Genomic DNA, 21834 nt, shown 5'->3' on the forward strand with positions numbered 1-21834 from the left:
ATCCTTCAAGTCTCAGCTTCTAAGTCCTTCTTAAAATAAGCCTTTCCCAACCAACCAAGCTATGGCTTAAATCCTTCTCCTTTTGGCTCCACTAAGACTCTGTGCACCCTACCCCAAAGCACTTACCACACCACCACAATTGTTATTTACTTGTTGCCCCAACAAGACTGTGGGAACTATGTCTGTCTTAGGTACTGTTCCATCTCTGGTACCTAACATAGGACCTGGCAAAAACCCTCATTCAATGAGTGAATGTATCTTCATTTTAAAGTAGTTATTCAGATGGCTGAACTTCAACAGCCTCTTGTCTAATTCCAGTCTCTCCAAGTTCCAATCCATCTGCTGCTAGTTTTCTTTCTTAATCAGAGGTTTAGTTTCCTTAGGAGCTACAGCACTTCCTCATTCCCATGGGTCTCATTCTAGTTGGAGATAACAAATGCAGAAGGAAGTAATGATGGCAGCACCTAAGGAAACTCTTGAAATCTCTCAGTGGTTCCCTCCCCACTGTTCATAAGAAGTCTTCTTTCTTAGCTGATTATGCAAGGCTCTCCATAATCTAGTCTATTCTTCCCATTCAACCTCTCACCACTCAACAGTAGGGATTCTTGAGTCCACATAGCTGGTCTCCTCACGGCCCCCAAACACACTCCACTTGTTCCAGTTTCATGCCACTGGGTTACTCCTCTAGCAACTACATCCACCTTTTCTCCCTGCTACTCATTCAAACATAATCCAGCCTTCTGGACCCAGCAGAATCGCTTCTCCTTCAGAAGGCTTTCCTGACAGCTCTCAACTCTTAGAATCCTAACAGAACTCATCTGTATCACTCCTTCCGGCACTTGATAAAGTATCAACTACCGGGTTGCTCCTTCATTTTGTTTCCTTCAGCACCCAATGCGTGGGGGTGGGGGAAGGCAGATCCGGTGTTGTGGGAGAGCGTACTGGGCTAGGAAGTAGAACGTAGCTTCCCACCTGCCTGCCAAATATTTCACTCAGACACTCAACAAATAATTGACTGGCCACTTTCTCTGTGCCAGGCACCTGCCATGTCCAGGTCAGTAAGGGACAACTTTAACAACATCGCTATAGGATTGTCAGCTACAGCTTGGCTCCTCTTCTTCTCCATTGTCTTATTCCAGACAATTTAAATAGTTTACAGTTTTGGGAATGCTGAATTTGAAATAATAAGTTAGAAAACTTATTATCAACTTGTATGTAGCCTTAAATAATTTACTCAGCTTTGGTAACCTTCTCGGAAAGATGAGGACACTATGACTCATTTCCCAGGTAACTGGGAGGAGTGCAGACAACTGGTGAGAACATTATAAAGTACTATCACATGTTCATCATTTTGAACTTTTAGTATTAGGATAATAATGATAAACAGAGTACCCACTCAAAATTGGTGTAGGAAGAAATCACTAGTCGACATAGAGTCAGACATTTTAAAAGGAAAGCTTAAACTGGAAAAACTTTTTTTTCCAAAACCATAATCTAGTGACTATAATTTAAATGAGAATTCTTCAGAGGGAAGTAAAGATCTCTCTTAGTTTTTACGTAGAAATAAAAAATTGTGCAAATCATGTGAATAATAAACCACCCACCTGAGGCTTGGTGAAGTCTCTGATTAAGCACCAATGAACAAAATGTTGTTGGGCAACAAACAAGGTCTTTGCATCAGTCTTCTTGCAGTATACGCGAATTAGCTGCTCTTCAAATCTCTCTGGCAAAAGCTCTGAAACCTTTTCAAAGAAGAAAAGATTTCACCGTCATCTTGAGTTCATACATTGAAGAGAGGTTAGCTGTTCCTAAGCTCCATTCTATTTTTTTTTTTTTGAGATCTTAGTTGAGAGAGAATGTGAGAGAGCAGGGAGAGGACAAGCAGACTCCCCGCTGAGCACAGAGCCCAACATGGGGCACGATCCCAGGAACCTGGGATCATGACCTGAGCTGAAGTCAGATGCTTAACTGACTGAACCACCCAGGTGTCCCAGCTCCATTTCTGATGTTATTTAAAAACACCACACTGTTTTGCTGTTATATCCCAATTATCATCCAAAGAAAAGAATTCAAGGTAGTTGTCATACTGCAAAATGCCCCACAATTTTATGTCAATAAAATACTAAAAGTTTGTATCATGTAATTATATGTAGACCAGACTCTCACTGAAAGATAGTGTGCAAATAAGCACATTTAACTTTCATGACTTCAACCATACAACACTACTTTTCCCATCAGATTTATAACCTAGTCTCTAAACCAAAAACAGTGCTTTCATCTATGTTCAGCAAATAGGAAAAACTGGCTGCTAAGATGGTCTAGTCTACGTAAAAATCAGATATATTTAAGTTTTTTAAGACTTTTTAAGATTTTATTTGAGAGCGAGCGAGTACACGAGCGGGGGGGGGAGGGGCAGAGAGAGAGGGAGAAGCAGACTCCCCACTAGCAGGGAACCTGACATGGGGCTTGATCCCACGCCTGTGGGATCATGAACTGAGCAGAAGGCAGACACTTATCCGACTGAGCCACCCAGGGACCCCAATTTTTTAAAGATTTTATTTATTCATTTATTTGAGAGAGAGAGCACATGTGAGCGGGAGGAAGGACAAAGAGGAGAGGCAGAGAAATTCAAGCAGACTCTGAACTGAGCATGGAGCCCAATGCGGGGTTTGATCTCATGACTCCAAGACCATGACCTGAGCCGAAACCAAGAGTCGGATGCTCAACCGACTGAGCCACCCAGGCGCCCCCAGATATACTTTAATTTTAAAAATAATTCTTTTTTGGGGCGCCTGGGTGGCTCAGTCGTTAAGCGTCTTCCTTTGGTCATGATCCTAGGGTCCTGGGATCAAGCCCCACATCGGGCTTCCTGCTCCGTGGGAGGCCTGCTTTTCCCTCTCCCACTCTCCCTGCTTGCGTTCCCTCTCTCACTGTGTCTCTCTCTGTCAAAGAAATAAATAAAATCTTAAAAAAAAAAAATAATTCTTTTTTTTTTAAATTTTACTATACACATTGACTTTAAGACCTAATCTGCATGTAAAACGCAGATTTATCAGGGCGCCTGGGTGGCTCAGTCGTTAAGTGTCTGCCTTCAGCTCAGGTCATGATCCCGGGGTCCTGGGATCGAGCCCCGTATCGGGCACCCTGCTCAGCAGGAAGCCTGCTTCTCCCTCTCCCACTCCCTCTGCTTGTGTTCCCTCTTTCACTGTCTCTCTCTCTGTCAAATAAATAAATAAAATCTTTAAAAAAAACAAACGCAGATTTATCATAGATTTGCGAAATGCCACTACAGTCTATTTGTTTTACCTAAGTAGTTACCTGATCTTTAGTTATCATGACTGCTTTGCTGAGGTCACTCTTACAATAGAAGCGAACATGATCAATAGGATTCTTGTCTTCCATTCCATAATCCATGTTGATAACCTTAATAAAAGCAATAAATTAGTGATCACTCACATAATAGTGAGAATTGAATTCAGGGTTGTAGGAGCATCACAAGAAATGGAGCAGAGCTCTCTGGAGGTTCAGGAATAGTAGCTCATAGTAGAATAAAAATAACTCTGTTGCATGTGCCATAGGTTTGGTCTTGAAATCTGGATGGGGTGGGGGAGGTTATTTGCTTTCAACATAAGTAAGGTGTAAAGTCTCCGCCTATGTGACAGCCACTGTGACAGGTCCTGTAGGTACAAGGAAACTTGATACAATCCCAGCACCCACAGCATGTGTGGCCTAGACTGAGGTTGAACAAATAATTATAAAAGTAACGATCTAACTACATTTGTTCTAAGAGCTACCAAGGAGAAGCAAAGGGTGCTGTGAAACTTTGGAACTGGGGAGCCTAGTAGTCTGGGGCTCCCTGTAAATGACTGGGCATGTTTTCCTGGGAAAGTGAACAGGAATTAGCCAGGTCTGTCTATGTGGGAAGGAAACGAATTCCAGGCAGAAGAAACAGCTCTGAGGCACAGGGCTACCATGGTCCACTGGGTTAAGTAACACTGAACTTGGAAGAATAGTTCTCGTATGGTGATGGCGACAGACAAAAGGTTCAGGGGTAAATGAGAAATAATAAAAGAGAAGACAACTCTTAGAAGCTTGACTGTTGAAAGATGCAAGAGAGAAGAATGTGGAGAGGAACACAGTACCTGGGAAAGGTAAGGGAGTTGCAGGGGGGCAACTTTTCAATGAACTGGACCCTAAAGAAGAGGAGAGAAGTGAAGAGTACAATGTTTGCTGCTTTCCTGAGATGAAAGTCTGTTTAAGAGAAGTGAAGAGTACGATGTTTGCTGCTTTCCTGAGATGAAAGTCTGTTTAACTGCTGATGGGGAAGTCAGAAAGAGAGGACAGAATGGATCCTGGGCTCCACAGAAACGCTAAGATGAATGGCTCTATGGTGTATTACTCAATGTTGTAGCCACTAACCACATGGGGCTTTTTAATTTTAAAGTTATTAACATTAAATACAATAAAAAATTTACTCAGTTGCAGTAGTGACATTTCAGGTGCTTAACAGCCGTGTGTAGCTAGTGGCTACCAAAATGGACAGCACAATTACACAGAACATTTCCAGCATCACAGAAAGTTCTACCAGACAGCCCTGGTCTAGAACACAAGTAAAAGGATTACTCTTAGCCTTTGATAAGAAGAGAGACATTTTCCCACTACCAGAGGGAAGGCTGAACACAGCTGCAGATGGAGGTTTATTCGGTGTGTGTAGGTTGAGAATGTTCCTATCTAATGGCCTATATTTTATCTCTGAAATAAGGGCCAAAGTGGGGTTAGTCCCAGTGAATACAGTTGTGGGCAGGGAACAGGGCTGGAGGTCTGAGAAGAGTGGAGATGGTTTGGAATAGTCATGGAGACTGGGAGAATTGCACTAAGCCTACCAGAAGTCCAGAGGGCCCAACAAAGATTGGGGACTATGAACTGCCATTCAGCCTTTTGCTGGGTAGATGCAAAGAAAGGAAGGGAGTAGAGCGTAATTGTGGAAATTGACTGAATCCATCACAGAATCTAAGATTGGGAGAGAAATAGAGATTGTTCATTGACAAGCTGGAAGAAAGTGAGGAGACAATAAACTAGAGGTCCTGAAGAGCAAGGAACAAGCACATAAGGTAAAAGGGGTTTTGGGACAGACAGGATGCTTAAAAATCAGTGATTTTTAGAGGAAAGGTATTTTCAAATATCGGTATGGTTCAGAATGTAATTTGCTGAGTGTTGGCCGAGGTAGAGTGGGTAAGGTCACCGAGGATAAGGATGAAGAGATCAGTCAGAATTGGCCAGCCTTGTGGACTATGAAGCCACCAAGGACCACTGCAGGAACTGGAACAGGGAGAAAAGCTCTAAACCAGCCCAAAATCTTCAGTTAAGAGGACAGCAGGTTGGGAGATGCCGGTCTCAGAGGAACAGGGATCTTGCATAGGGTCTCGAAGTGATACTAGGGAACAAGAGGACTGATGAACAGGAAGGCCTCCTGACCCTGAGGAACACGCTTTTCCCGAAGGGGCTGCAGAAGCATCAGGTTCTCAGGGAACAGCCAGGATGCAGCAAGAGCAAAAAGAGAGTCAACAAAGAGGCTGAGGATCCAGGGAAGCATGTTAATTACGGTGTGGAAGGGCTCCATGGACAGGACTGGGAGAAAGGGTGGGTCTGGAAATAAGAGGGGGAAAAACTAGAGTAACGGGGTGATGATGGTACAGAAAAGAACAGACGATAAGAGGAGTTTGTCCTGTGACTGGTTCCTGAAGACAACAAACGAACAAAAATGGTCTGTGAGGTACCTGCCAGTACCTTGTGAGAGAAAAGAAGACACTGAGGTTCAGCTCTGGCCCCGAAGTCAGACCAGGGGTGTGTGCTACTGGCTTTGAGAGCTGCAGGAGTGTTCTGCACGCCTTTACCTGGGAGGGAGCAACGGCTCGGTCTCCCCAGGAACCCAGGGCTGGCGCCAGCCTAGGCTTCTCTCTTGGGTCTGTTGCCTGTGGGGAGGGACCCAATGGAGCCTTGATACTGCTACACATTATGGTAAGGTATGAACACTAACCAAATTTCCAGCCATGTTCAGGAGTGCCACCAGCTCTTTGGTATTTATTTCCTTGGTTTAGGCTAGAAATAAAAGGCAATACCTATTGGGGCGCCTGGGGGGCTCAGTCGTTAAGCGTCTGCCTTCGGCTCAGGTCATGATCCCAGGGTCCTGGGATGGAGCACCGCATGGGTTTCCCTGCTCCGCGGGAAGCCTGCTTCTCCCTCTCCCACTCCCCCTGCTTGTGTTCCCTCTCTCGCTGTGTCTCTCTCTGTCAAATAAATAAAATCTTTAAAAAAAAAAAAAAAGGCAATACCTATTTTCTCCAAAACATATATAACTAGAAATTCCTCCTTAAAGCAGATTTGATAAAACGGTTATTTTTCTAGAAGGGCAATACTGTAATAGTTGGAGTTCCCATTCTTTTTTTTTTTTTTTTTTAAGATTTTATTTTTTTATTCATGAGAGAGAGAGAGAGGCAGAGGGAGAAGCAGGCTCCCAAGGAGCAGGGAGCCCAACGCGGAACTCGATCCCAGGACCCTGGGATCATGACCTGAGCCGAAGGCAGACGCTTAACCATCTGAGCCACCCAGGCACCCTGGAGTTCCCATTCTTAACCAAGGAAGGACTCAAGAGCAAAATGTAGCTACAGATCAACAACTATGAATCTTTCATTCTAAATAGCAAAATTAAGTTTTATAGCCCATTAAGTAATCATAAAAGTTACTACACACACTCTTAAAAGGAGGCACATATAGTAAAATGTACCACATAAATACATTACACTGTCAAACTAAAATTGAGAGGCTAATACATAATAAGACATTTAATTAGCAAATTGCTTTCTCAGAATACAAAAGGGTTTTACCCATCTTAACCCCATCTTCACCCATCTTTTTCTGATTATGAAACTCTTCTACCATACTCACTCTAAAAAAAAAAAAGTACCTGCAACTCCATCACCCAGGCAGAAACAATGTTAACGTTTTACCAATACATTCAGAATTTTTTTCAGGGTGCTCACTATACACAGTGTATATACATTTAAAGAAACAAAAATAAAATCATTCTGAATGTATTGCTTTTTTAGTTATAAATATCTTTTCATGTTAAAAACAACTTTTAATGTTTGCATTATTCCACTATATTTCCTACTGAGAGATATATCCTTCCCCCCCTTATTTTACACTATAATAATGCCACAATATATAGATTTGTGCTTGTTTTTTGTTTTTCGTTCTTTTTTCAAGACTGATCATCTCCTTACAACAAATACCTAGAATGAAATTGCTGGGTTGGTTAACATCGACTCTAATGTGGTCTCCTGTATCAATTTACATTCCCATTTTCACATACCTTTATCATAACAAAATCTTAAAGAATTTTTTGTTCTGACATGTCTGATAGTCAAAAAAATCTTTCATTGCTCCATCAATTTGCCTTTAGGTTAAAGCAAGCTTAATCATGTGTGTGCTGTCTTCTCCTATGTCTCTTCAGGTACTTCTGATCCTATATTCATTAGCAGATTGCACTTTGAGAGAAAAACCAGATGGGAGGTCAGGGATTGACTAGGATAGTGCACTGAATTGAGGGCAATGCAGACCCTCAAGTAAAGCACTGAGGGCAAGGGAGGACATGTGACAGCCCAGGGAAAACATTCGGGAGAGTAAGTTCTTTCAGAATCTCAGAAACTCAGAAATTCAGAAAATCCCTTTATTCTGGTGTAATTTCATCTAAAGAAACAGGAAACCGTAGCCTGATCTGCAGGTGTGAGGCACTTCAACCCTCAGCCAAGTGACTAGACTGGGTCCAAGGACAATTCACTTGTTGCATCCCTTGGTAAAGAATGGTTATGGAGAGATCACCCTTCACCAAAGATGCATCAACAAGAAAACAGCAAATGAGAGGCTTATTGAAAAAAATTCATGGGCAACGCTGTCTCAAGATTTCAGAGGAGTAGAACTCTGAAAAGCAGTTCCTATAAGAAACAAAAGAAAATGTGAAGAAGCTATTTGATAGTCTTGTTAGGATACAAGACACTACAGTCTCTATGAAGGAGCTAAAAAGTCTTTCTCCTTTGTATGCATGGACAGTTTTAAAAAATAATTGGCATAGATTACTTTTGTGATCAAAAAAACATTCAAAAATCAATATATGCAATGTTCTGCTAACCACATGATCACGATTACATTAAAAATATCAATGTCAAAGAAAATTTTAAAACTGGCTAATTTTGATTCTTTGAGATCACAGGTGATTCTTTTCCTTCTATTTTTCTGTATTTTCCAAATTTTCTTTAATGAACATGTACTACTTTTATAATGGAACGGGGGAGGCTTTAATCTTAAAAAAATTTCTCAGTATATTATCGGGCTAACTACTTACATCCACTATTAAATCTTCAGCCTTCAGTTCAGCTTCCAGCAATACGTCACTAGGTTTAGCACTGGCAATTTCCTCTGGAAGGCGTTTATAGTCTTCCTAGAAAAGATAAGACTCCTCATGTTAGCACCCCAGTTTTTCATCATTAAGTGTTTATGCCACAAAAGGTTCCCTCTCTGAAAATGGCATTTTACTAGGAAAAGTGAGTAGAGATAGCCCTAACAAATACGTGGCTTCTGCTTCTGCCATCCTTCAAACAAACCACAATAGAGTGATTCTCTTAACAAAATTTTCATGTTTAAAAAAAAAAATGTGGCATTGACCTATTAGTAAAATAAGAGGAAGGTGTTAGGAGGCAGGGTGTGGTTGTCAGTATGGCTCATGTTACTGATTTTCTGGCAAAGAGAAAAACCTTCCACAAGCAAGAGGGGAAAACAGATATAGATATTTGGCATGCACCATCTGGGAGAACCTGATATAGTGTGAAAGAAGAAATTATGAACAGCAGGTCCTTAGCGTCTCCGTGAAGCTCATGCAGATACCGTATTTTGAGGCCCCATTTTCTTGCCATTGGATCTAGCCAAAATTTGGGGGGCCCCCCTCACTTCTGGGATGAGAGAGTAAAGGTTTGGACTAAGTCAGACTTGGCTTTGAATACTGGCTCACTAACTGTGCTTCCTAGGCAAGTTATTTAATCTCTCCCAAGCCTCAGTTCCTTCATCTACAGGACAGACCAAAGAACACATTATTGATGAGAAGATTAAGTAAAAATGAATGTAAAGGGCTTAGAACAGAGTTGTGGTATTATGATGGGTTAATGGTTTCCTCTTGGAGGACATATGGAAGAGAGAGACCTTTCACTACTGGAAAGGTGTTTGACAACTTACCCTTTCAATTTTTGTTTTTCCCTTTGGCTTAGTCTCACCCACATACTTGTATAGATTACGGTATTCGATTTTTCTTAAAATCTCTCGTGCTGCATCCAGTTTTGGATCAGAAGAATATAAAATCTCCAGAAAAATGTTATCTGCCAATTTGATAAAATTTCAGTTAGATTAAGATGAAAAAAAAAATTTAAGAAGACTCATACACTACGGTACTTCTGGAATGATTTCAAGTGGACATTTAAATGTAAGCACAGTAGAACATCCAATGTCTTGGATCTGCTTCACGATAATCTAGTGAATGGGAGAGGGTAGAGATTAAGCAAGACTGTACTGGAGTTGATGGCTTACAGCTGGGTGATGGGAAATAGGGGTGTATTAATTTGTTGTTATGTTTTGTTTTCTTAAAGAGAATGATATTTAAGTAATTGTAAAATTATGTCTGAGATCTGCTTCAAAATAGTGTAGTATCTTATGGAAGTGGTTGGATAGAGTAGATGACGCAAAACTGCTGTGTTGATAATTGTCGCAGCTAAGTGATGGGTACATGGAATTTGTAAATTTCATAATAAAAAGTTTTGTAATGTTCCATTCCATGATAAAAGCAGAAGTTGGTTCTTTTTTCTTTTAAGATTATATTTTATTTTTTAAGATTTTATTTTTGGGGCACCTGGGTGGCTCAGTTATACATTCGACTCCAACTCTTGGTTTCAGCTCAGGTAATGATCTCAGGATCATGGGATCGAGCCCAGTGTCAGTGGGCTCTTCACTTACCAGGGAGTCTGCTTCTCTCCCTCTGCCTCCCCCCACCCCCACTTGCATTCTCTCTCTCTCTCTCTCTAAAATAAATAAATGTTTTTATTAAAAGTTCTTTTTTAAAAAATATTTTATTTGCCAGAGAGAGAGAGAGAGAGAAAGAGCACAAGCAAGGAGCCCAATGTGGGATTTGATCCCAGGACCCTGGGATCATGACCTGAGCTGAAGGCAGCCACTTAACCGACTGAGTCACCCATGCGTCCCAAATAAATTAAAAAAAAAAAAAAAAAAGAAGATTTTATTTTTAAGTAATCTCTACACCTAATGTGGGGCTTAAACTTACAACCCTGTGACCAAGAGTCTCATGCCCTACTGAGTCAGCTAGGCGCCCCAGAAGTTAATTTTCTTTTCTTTTATTCCTCCGACTTTTTATTTTGAAAAATTTCGAAATAAAATACCTTTTGCCTAAATCCATCAACTGTTAACTTTTTTCTACATATGCATACACTGTGTATGTGTATACACACAATTTTTTTGCACACGCACAAATTTTTGATGAAATATTTGAAAATTACAGACATCAAGACCCTTCACTAAATACTTCTGCATGTATCTCCCAAGAACAAGAACATTCTCCTACATAACCACTATCAAGTGCCAAAAAATTAAAGACTGATATAAAAATATCTAACATAACAGTCTATATTTGAATTTGCTTAATTGTTGAAATAATGCAATTTATGGATTTATGTTGCTGGATAGAGAAACCAATCAAGCATTATGGATGACATTAGTCGTCATATTCTTTAGTCGCCTTTAATCTAGAACTAAATAATTCCCCTGACTTGTTTCATGATGTTGACATTTTAGAAAAGTTCAGACACTCATTTTGGACAATGTCCCACACTTTGAACTTGTCTGTTTCTTTACCATTAGATTCAGGTTAAACACTATTGTCAAGAACACAGGATGTGCCTGGCTCAATGCATCAGGAGTCACATAATGAGATGTTACCATTATTGGTTGTTAAATTCCATCAGTTGGTTAAGGTAATAATCCCAGCTTTCTCTATTATAAATGTATTTTCCCTTTTGTAATTAACAAATAATCCACAGGGTAATATTTTGAGACTGTATGATTATCCCAATAAGTTTTCAACCAATGGCTTAGCATTAATTGGTAATCATTGACTGAATCAATTATTGCATTTTGCAAAATGAGTTTTACAAAAAATGCTTTTTCTTGGCAAAATAAAATATTAACAGCCTTGTCATTCACCTCACTGATGTGTATACATTCCTCCCTAATCAATCTACAGTTAACACATTCCTCATCCTCTCAGTGATGCTTTTTACAAACCACCTTTTCATCTATAGTTTTTATTATTTCTTTACATATTATTATACATACAGTTTGAAAAACAGCAATTTTACTTTAACATAATAAGACTACACTTTTCTAATCCATGCCTTTAGCTACCCTATTCCTGGGTGAATTAATGGAATGCTTCCCCCATCACAGGATCTCACTTCTTTTTATTTTTTTTAAGTAATCTCTACACCCAACATGGGGCCTGAACTCACAGCCCTAAGATCAAGAGTCACCTCCTCTACCAACTGAGCCAGCCAGGCGTCCCTCACTTCTTTTTTTAATTTAATTTTTTTAAAGTATTCTCTACGCCCAACATAGGGCTTGAGCTCATGACCCCAGTATCAAGAGTCACATGCTCCATTGAGTGAGCCAGCCAGGTGCCCCAAAATCTCATTCTTGAAAGCCTACCTAATCTCCAAGATTCATCTCAAAAGGCACCTCACTGTGAAATCTTCTTCAATCCAACCAAACTAGAGATGTAATTCCTCCTTCCTTTGAACCCCACAGAATTTTACTGATGGTATTTCTTATGCCTTTTACCTTATTCTTATAAGGTACAGGCTTTTAGGTAGACTTACATTTCCATTTCTGTTGGGTAAGCAGGTAGAAGAGGAATTACTGGATCATAGGATAAATATATATTTATATGAAAATGTTAAACTTTTTCAAAGGGGCTGTACCATTTGCATTCCCACTAGCCATGTGGGAAAGCTCTATTTGTTCCACATATTTGTGTTCAGAAAAGAGTTATGTATGAAACTTAAGGACACTGCTTGTATGTTAAACTGAATAACTATATATCACTCTAAAATAGTGTAAGCAACATTCAACTTTGGAGCCAGAAGACTTGAGTTTAGCTTTGTCATTTATCAGGATAAGTTGCTTTCCCTTACTTGGCCTCTGTTTCCTCATTTGAGGAGGTGGTCTTTTTCCTTTTTAAGATTTTATTTGTCAGAGGGAGAGAGAGAGAGAGAACACAAGCATGGGGAGCAGCAGGCAGAGGGAGAAGCAGGCTCCCCGCTGAGCAAGGAGCCCGATGTGGAACTCGATCCCAGGAACCTGGGATAATGACCTGAGCCGAAGGCAGACGCTTAACCGCCTGAGCCACCCAGATGTCCCTTGAGGAGTTTTTTTTTTTTTTTTTTTTTAATTTATTTGACAGAGAGAGACAGCGAGAGAGGGAACACAAGCAGGGGGAGCAGGAGAGGGAGAAGCAGGCTTCCCACTGAGCAGGGAGCCCGATGCGGGGCTCGATCCCAGGACCCCGAGATCATGACCCGAGCCGAAGGCAGACACCCAACCAACCGAGCCACCCAGGTGCCCCCCTTGAGGAGTTTTAAGTAGCTGATCTCTAAGGTCCTTTTAAATTTAACATTCTATCATTCCTATTTAATTAAGGGATTTTGGGATAAGGGGGCTTGCAGAGGAAGGAAGGGAAGTAAGGTCCTCAGCCTAGGAATACTCAGGGATAAAGACTAATGTAAGAAAATGGTTACCTAAGACAGTGGTCATAACATTTGCAATGCTTAAGATAGTCAACTTCTATGTAAGCTGAAACATTTATAGGAATATTTATAGGAACATTTATAAATAGGAAATTAGGAAGCAGAGAGGACAGATAAACTATGTTCATATGATGAACTATTACTCAGCAATAAAAAGGAATAAACTAGTGATGCGTGCAGTCTGGATGAATCTCAAATACTCAACATTGAGTAAAAAGGAGCCCTACAGGGCGCCTGGGTGGCTCAGTTGGTTAAGCGACTGCCTTCGGCTCAGGTCATGATCCTGGAGTCCCTGGATTGAGTCCCGCATCGGGCTCCCTGCTCGGCAGGGAGCCTGCTTCTGCCTCTGACCCTCCCCCCTCTCATGTGCTCTCTCTCTCTCATTCTCTCTGTCTTAAATAAATAAATAAATAAATAAATAAATAAATAAATAAATAAAAGAGAAAAAAATCTTAAAAAAAAAAAAAAAAAAGGAGCCCTACAGAGAGGAGTACACACTGTATGATTCCATTTATATAAAAGTCTAGAACAGGGGCGCCTGGCTGGCTCAATTGGAAGAGCATGCGACTCTTGATCTCAGCGTCATGAGTTTGAGCCCCATGTTGAGTGTAGAGATTACTAAAAATAAATAAACTTAAAAAAAGTCTAGAATTGGCAAGTTGTAGTTGTTTCTAGGGGTGAGGTGGGGGCAGGAATTGACTGGGAAGAAGCATAAGAGAACTTTCTAAGGAGAAGATGAAGTTCTGTATCTTGCATTTGTCAAAACACTAGCAAATGTATGTAAGATTTGTACATTTATACAAATTGCATGTGAATTTTATATCAGAAGGAAAAAATCTATAATTAATTTTTGAACTTTAGTTAATCTGCATGCTAAGGGAGTTAAGGTAAAGTGTAGTGGTATCTGCAATTTATTTTTTTAAAAAGATTTTATTTATTTATTTGACAGAGGGAGAGAGAGCACAAGCAGGGGGAGTGGCAGGCAGAGGCAGAGGGAGAAGCAGGCTCCCCACAGAGCAGGGAGCCTGATGCAGGGCTTGATCCCAGGACCCCAGGGTCATGACTTGAGGTGAAGGCAGCTGCTTAACTGACTGAACCACCCAGGTGCCCCATGCAATTTACTTTAAAATACATCAAAATTGGGGCACCTGGGCGGTTCAGTCAGTTGAGCGTCCGACTCTTGGTTTCGGCTCATGTCATGACCTTAGGGTACTGGGATCAAGCCCCATGTTGGGCTCTGCACCCAGCAGGGAGTTTGCTGGAGATCCTCCCCCATCATGCATGCGCGTGCACATGCATGCTCTCTCTCTTCCTAAAAATAAATGATCTCTTTTTAAAAATTAAAAAAAAACTTTAAAATGCATCAAAATTAAGATGGATTAATAAGATGGATAGATGGGGGGCGCCTGGGTGGCTCAGCCGTTAAACGTCTGCCTTCGGCTCAGGTCATGATCTCAGGGTCCTGGGATCGAGCCCCGCATCAGACTCCCTGCTCCGCGGAAGGCCTGCTTCTCCCTCTCCCACTCCCCTTGCTTGTGTTCCGAACCTCTCTCACTGTGTCTCTCTCTGTCAAATAAATAAAATCTTTAAAAAAATAAAAATAAATAAAAAAAATAAAAAAAGATGGATAGATGGATGGTAAGTGATAGATAAGTAATAAAGCAAGTTCAGTAAATGCTAGAATTTAGGGGGTGAATGGTAAGTGATAAGTAATAAAGCAAGTTCAGTAAATGCTAGAATTGAGGGGGTGAGTGTAAAAGTGTTCACTGAAAAATTCTTTCAACACTGTTGTAGGTTTTCAACACTTCCCGGTAAGTGGAAAGACATTCTAAAAAATTAAAAAACAAGAACTGGAGACTTCTAGATAAAGTAAGTTGACTTTTGGAAAAGCAGCAAAGGTAACATGGTAAAGGCCCACATGGACTTATTCCTTCCAGGTCATGTAGTTAAGGCCAACAAGGATTATAGGACTGCTCCGAATAGTATGCAAGAAAGATAAGATTATCCGTGTCTCAAATGATGACAGCTGAAAATTCCATATGCTTGTTCTCCCATACTCTGGCAGATAAAGCACAAAAATGTGACCTAATTTTTTGTCTGGCGTTTTTGACATTAATACAATATCCAAGTGCATAATCAGTGGATTCATCTCACTGAACAGGGTAAAAGCCAGTTTGGGCATTATAGAACCTTCATGATGAGCAAGAGCTATGTATAATCATGTGGTAAGATCATATTAAACTGTATACTTTATGGTTTGTCAGTTAACCCAAAAGTGCATAAAATCCCCAATCCATTTCTTTTCACCAAGAGATAGTAGAAATGTAATATAATGTTACAGGATAAATTGTTAGAACTGGCTTCTGATGAAGACCGAAGATAACTTTTTTTTTTTAAGATGACTTTTTAAATACGGCATCATCTGCTTCATTATGAACAAAGTTGAAAATAGGCCCCAACTTGCTCAAATTATTATATAACCTCATCTTTCATTCCTATGAACACAACAGTGGGAGGTTAGTATCTACTATGATGTTATTAAAACAAAACACAGAAACAATTTAGATACACATTATCCCCTGTGAGGGACTGTGTCATCTAATCTAGATTAAGAAGGAAAATCGCTTGTTACATTATAAACCTTAAATACTGATATACACAATGTTCTGAGTGTACACAAAGATAGCTAATATGAGGAATCACTCTTTCACTTCTAATTTTTGATTTATTTATGATTAGAAAATGACTAAAAAGTTACAAGTGTAATAGGGACTCTGCATTACCTACACGTATATTTTTAAAGAATAATACATATAACTTTTCCTATTTAAATTTCTGTTTCTTTTGATTATATTTATTGAAATATATGTTAAGTCTGTCAAACTCAATACTAAATATTTGGGCTTGTATTTTGTATGTCCTGCCCACCCCCATTTCATTTTACTGGCAATTCATTTTTAGTGCTCTACAAAAGTATCAATCTGCGAATGGTTGGACACGAAGAATACTGGTTCTTCAAAGACAGTCTCAGAGGAACTGGTATGGGTCTCATTCTGGCAGCATGCTGCAGAATCGAACAGTGATGGAAGAGTAGTAGTACCACTCACAGGAACCTCATGGAAAGTGATCTTGGCTGTCTTAGGCCACTGAGCTTGTGTTGTTTTTGCTCATTTTAAGAATCTCCAGCCTTGAGTGCCTGGGTGGCTCAGTTAGTTAGGCATCTGCCTTTGGCTCAGGTCATGGTCCCAGAGTCCTGGGATCGAGTCCCACATCAGACTCCCTGCTCAGCGGGCAGTCTGTTTCTCCCTCTGCCCTTCACCCTGCTTGTGCTCTTGCTCGCTTGCTATTTCTCTCTCAAATAAATAAATGAAATCTTAAAAAAAAAAAAACCTCCAGGCTTTCCATGGATTCTACAAGCTATGTGACTGCTTTCTAACTTTCTTCTTAAACAGAATCAGTTTCGTGATATGCAACTAAGAACTGCAACTGGTACATACTTTTTTGTCTACTCCTTTTGCTTTGCTGATCTTTATTGCTCAGTCTGCACTTCCCCATGTGAAATAACCAGCTGCAACTCCTTCACCTCTCCCTTCCCACCCTAAGCTGCAGGTTTCGTTTCTGCTTTAGTGTGGCAAAATGTTCCTGGTTCCCTGTGTTTTACAACAAAAATAATGTTAAAAGGGCGAGTCTGCTATTAGTCCAGCTGTATTATAACTTAAATAATAGTAAATATTGGGTACTTATGTGCCAAGTATGATACTAGGTGTTATGCCTCATTTAAATACTACAACAAAACTCTATGCAAGATAGCAATACTCCCATTTTATAGATGAGGAAACTAAGAGAGAGGTTAAATAACTTTACCAAGGTTATATTGTTAATACAAAGCAGAGATAAAGCTCAATTCCAAAAGCATATAATCACTTGAGAAGCCAAATATATTGGAATGTTTGGAAAATAACCCATCTGTAATCCAGGGACAGCTTACACTTTATCTGAGATGGACCACCTATGTTACCTTCTGGCTCTTACCTGTTAGCTTAGTGAAGGCTTCCATGTCATCAATTGCTGTAGAAATGTGATACTTTTTTCCTTCAGCACCTGTAATCTCTATGTAGGGGTCTGCTTTGAGGAAAGCATCTGTAATCCTAAAGATCATTTCATAAAAATGTATGCTTATGAGAAAATTTGAGTATTTGCTTAATGCCATGCTTAAAGTTAAAGAAGTCTTTCTACTTCAGAGAAGTAAAATCCTGAGACGTGATGTTCTAAAGACAACTGTTTTTGGATCATACATAAATGCATAAATAAGCACATGGTGATTTGTGAGCTACCATGTTCACTGGGATCCAGGCATTATGTAGGGCTTTGGATAGATTATCTTATTTAATCTTTCCAACAAGATAGACGTAATCAGCCTCCATTTTATAGATGCAGAAATGAAGTATTTTCGTTTAACCAAGTTAGGAAGAAGCAATACCAGGCTTTGAACCTAGATCTCTCTGACTCTCTGAACTGAAAACAAACAAAAACTTCTTATCAAAGGAACAACCATACAAATGGGTGACTGTATTCTAACTAGTCTGCTCATGTCAATTTAAAACTATTTCAGAGACATGGAATAATTCAGGCTCTACTTTTGAGAACTCTCCATGGGTCTTGGAGTCTCATAGAGAAGCATGGCTGCACCTGTCTCTGTACTTGGCCCAACTTTCCTGCTACGGTTCCCACTGGGTTGGGGAGAAGAGGTGAAATTCCTATCGGCTTCACTATTTTCCACAAATAACTGACAGGGTGAGGACAGATATTAATCTTCATCCTTAAAATTAATTTTTTGTCATTAGTTTTACAGTGTCAATTATTCACATCTTATCTCTCACCTTGATACTAATACCTGGCACAGAAGCAACTAGCTCTGGGGAGGTCTAAGCCATGCCTCTTCATGTCTAGTTGAAGCCAACTCTTCCACCCTTCATCTATCCCCTTTATTCATTCTCCTCCTTTACTTTATGCTAGTTTTTTGTTGTATTAAGGGAACCATTTTAGATTTATTCATTTAAAATTCACTTGAATTCATCTAGAAATCTCAACTTGACCCAAGAATGATCTAACAAAGCATCATAAAAAATTTTATAGAGAAATAGCAGTTGAATTTCTTACATCGTATCAATGATGTTGCCAACTTTGTGTTGATAAGCTCTGCGGTGCAAAGAGTTGCGAGTATGGAACATGTCATACAGATTCCCAACCTCCTGCAGGAAAACATGAAATAAATATTAATGCAGGGTCAGGTTATGTTACCCTTGTTATTAGATAAGTACATAGGACAAGGAAAAGGGATGGTGACAGACAAGAAGGCTATGCATGGGAGCTACCTCATTAAAATCCCTGAGTCCATTAAAAAACTACAAGGCAGGTTAGGAAAACCATTTCTTCTGGGTTTGCAACTTTTCTTCTTCTTCTTCTTCTTTTTTTTTTTTTAACTTTATTTATTTATTTATTTGTCAGAGAGAGAGCAAGCACAAGCAGGGGGAGCTGCAGGCAGAGGGAGAGGGAGAAGCAGGCTTCCCGCCGAGCAGGGAGCCCGATGTGGGGCTCAATCCCAGGACCCTGAGATCATGACCTGAGCCGAAGGCAGACGGTTAATGACTGAGCCACCCAGGCATCCCTCAACTTTTCTTCTTAATCTATTGTTTTAATTCTGTAGCAGGTTCTGTTTTAAGGCATCTTCAATATGTTTTTTAATCTTCTCAACAAGTCTAGAAGTTAGGCATTATTCTTCTTATATTCTTTATTCTCAAAAGACTTTTTTTTTTCTTTAAGATTTTATTTATTTGTCAGAGAGAGAGAGAGCACAAGCAGGGGGAGCGGCAGGCAGAGGGAGAAGCAGGCTCCCCGCTGAGCAGGGGGCCCGATGCAGAACTTGATCCCAGGACTCTGGGATCAAGACCTGAGCTGAAGGCAGATGCTTAACGACTGAGCCAGCCAGGCATCCAAAGGAAGACTTTCTATAGCACAATCCCATACTACTCTTTAGTTACATGACTCTAATCTAGCAGGGACCTAATGATTTAGTATTTTACCTATTATGAAACACTAACATAGAACACTAACTATGGTTAAGGATGAGACTTGAGTCAAACTTTCTGGGCTGAAACTCCAGTTCTGCCATTTATTAACAACATGCCTTCTCTGTGCTTCAATTTGCTCACCTATTAAGTGGCATAAAAATAGTATCTATTTCATAGGGTTGTGAGGACCAAGTTAATCCACCTAAAGCACTTAGAACAGTGCCTATCACAATATTCAATAAATGTCTGCTGTAATTTTGCAGAAGTGAAAAGAACTTTTAGATATTTACAAGTGCTAAGTGTAAAGTAAAAAGATTGACAATTTACCAGGTTGTGATTTTTCCAAATTATTGAATGATTACTTCTAGACTTGGAACTAGGAACTATACCTTCTTTATTGTTCCTCTGACATAACTCACCTTATCTCTAGTACAAATACGCTTCCTATTATCTACTTCACAGACACGGGCGAATTTAATAAAGCGCTGGTAATCAAAATTATTTTGGATTCCAAGATGATGGCAGTCCCTGGAAAGATTCCAAAGCAGAGAGATGAAATTTTTCAACGAGGAAACTGTACCTTAAATATTAACACTAAATGTACACAAGAATTTCATTTTTTATTTATTTAAGTAAAAATTAAATATATTTAAAGCATGTAAGGATTTTAACCAATTTTTCTGAAGTGTTCAGTGCATACCTGGCAAAATAATCCCATTTGTCCACATCGATGCCATTTCTTTTATTGGCCACTATCTCATAAAGGAAGCTTTTCTCTTTAGGACGCCCTTTATATGGCCACTGGAAGACAAGAAAACTCACCAAAGTTTTAAGATATGAACCATATCTATTTACAAGCAAAGCAAAGCAACTGTGTTCACCTAAAAATCATAAACAGATACTTGAATGGGAATGTGAGATAATTAGAAGGTTCTACTCTTTCCTTCTTCCACTTAATTCCTAAACTATTAGAAAAAGTTAAAGAAATGCTAAGGTATGTGATATCCTGTTAATACTAAACCTTGTGCCATTGAAAGGATCCTAACTCAGGGCGCCTGGGTGGCTCAGATAGTTAAGCCTCTGCCTTCGGCTCAGGTCGTGATCCCAGGGTCCTGGGATCGAGTCCCACATCTGGCTCCCTGCTCAGCGGAGAGCCTGCTTCTCCCTCTGCCTCCAAACCTCCCCCTGCTCATGCTCTCTCTCTATCTCTCTGTCTCAAATGAATAAATTAAAAAAACTTAAAAAAAAAGGGGATCCTAACTCGTTACATTTCTCATAACCAACAAGCTTTCTTCTTTTCTTGGCTTAAAAGTTTCTTTAAAATATAAAATCTTGGGCCGCCTGGGTGGCTCAGTCGTTAAGCGTCTGCCTTCGGCTCAGTCATGATCCCAGGGTCCTGGGATTGAGCCCCACATCGGGCTCCCTGCTCAGCAAGAAGCCTGCTGCTCCCTCTCCCACTCCTTCTGCTTGTGTTCCCTCTCTCGCTGTGTCTCTCTCTGTCAAATAAATAAATAAAATCTTTTTTTTTTTTTTAAAGATTTTATTTATTTATTTGAGAGAGAGACTGAGAGAGAGAGAGCATGAGAGGGGGGAGGGTCGGGAGGGTCAGAGGGAGAAGCAGACTCCCAGCCGAGCAGGGAGCCCGATGCGGGACTCGATCCAGGGACTCCGGGATCATGACCTGAGCCGAAGGCAGTCGCTTAACCAACTGAGCCACCCAGGCGCCCAAATAAATAAAATCTTAAAAAATATATATAAAATCTAGGGGCGCCTGGGCGGCTCAGTCGTTAGGCTTCTGCTTTCGGCTCAGGTCGTGATCCCAGGGTCCTGGGATCGAGCCCCACATCGGGCTCCCTGCTCTACGGGGAGCCTGCTTCTCCCTCTCCCACTCCCCCTGCTTGTGTTCCCTCTCTGGCTCTCTTCCTCTCTGTCAAATAAATAAAATCTTATAAAATAAAATAAAATATAAAATAAAATAAAATAAAAAATCTAATTATAAATTGGTAAGAATGTCCCTCATATACTAGTGCTTGAATTCATGCATGAAACTAGTATTATCGTTCAAAGTAGTTACACATCTAGTCTAAATGTACCGTTCAAAGAATTTTGGGGGCACCTGGGTGGCTCAGTCAGTTAAGCAGCTGCCTTCAGCTCAGGTCGTGATCCCAGGGTCCTGGGATCGAGCCCCACATCGGGCTCCCTGCCCAGAGGGGAGGCTGCTATTCCTGCTCCCTCTGCAGCTCCCCCCCGTTTATGCTCTCTCTGTGTCAAATAAATAAATGAAATCTTAAAAAAAATTTTTTTTGAAGCTCCCATATTTTGGAAATAGAGTATTTGCTTCAAAATCCAGCTCTTCATTTTATATCTTACAAATAGATTTGTATATTTATTCAAGGAAAAAAAATTTAGAGGGAAATTATTTTTCAACTTCTTTTTTATTATTTATTTTTTTTAAGTATTTTATTTATTTATTTGAGAGCGAGCATGAGCAGGAGGAGAGGCAGAGGAAGAAGCAGACTTCCTGCTGAGCAGGGAGCCCCAAGTGGGGCTTGATCCCAGAACCCTGGGATCATGACCTGAGCAGAAGGCAGATGCTTAACCAACTGAGCCACCCAGGTGCCCCATTTATCATCTATCTATCTATCTATCTATCTATCTATCTATCTATCTATCTATCTATCATTTATCTATCTATCGGGGGGGAGGGGCAGATGGAGAAGGAGAGAGAGAATCCCAAGTAGGCTCCATGACCAGCACAGAGCCTGACATGGGGCTCAATCTCAGAACCCTGAGATCATGACCTGAGCCAAAACCAAGAGTTGGACACATAATCAACCAAGCCACCCAGG

The 21834-nt window shown here is 40.3% G+C and overlaps 1 protein-coding gene across 3 annotated transcripts in view; it reads right to left on the reverse strand.

Annotated features, from left to right (window-relative positions):
• Positions 1-21834, reverse strand: part of SAMHD1 (SAM and HD domain containing deoxynucleoside triphosphate triphosphohydrolase 1) — a 55608-nt gene that overhangs the window by 3111 nt on the left and 30663 nt on the right. For 2 of the 3 annotated variants that reach the window (XM_035006267.1, XM_035006269.1), the window contains exons 8-15: positions 19686-19786; positions 19405-19513; positions 18075-18166; positions 16947-17062; positions 9286-9425; positions 8402-8497; positions 3319-3423; positions 1605-1742 (exon numbers count right to left, since the gene is read on the reverse strand). In XM_035006267.1, coding sequence (XP_034862158.1) covers positions 1605-1742; positions 3319-3423; positions 8402-8497; positions 9286-9425; positions 16947-17062; positions 18075-18166; positions 19405-19513; positions 19686-19786 — 897 coding nt within the window. Of the gene's footprint in view, positions 1-1604; positions 1743-3318; positions 3424-3591; positions 5973-8401; positions 8498-9285; positions 9426-16946; positions 17063-18074; positions 18167-19404; positions 19514-19685; positions 19787-21834 lie in introns of those variants that run through there. The other variant, XM_035006268.1, reaches the window with a different exon arrangement.

This window comes from Mirounga leonina, unplaced genomic scaffold (genome assembly GCF_011800145.1).
Source record: "Mirounga leonina isolate KUSES-001 unplaced genomic scaffold, KU_Mleo_1.0 Mir_150, whole genome shotgun sequence".
Classification (NCBI taxonomy): Eukaryota; Metazoa; Chordata; class Mammalia; order Carnivora; family Phocidae; genus Mirounga; species Mirounga leonina.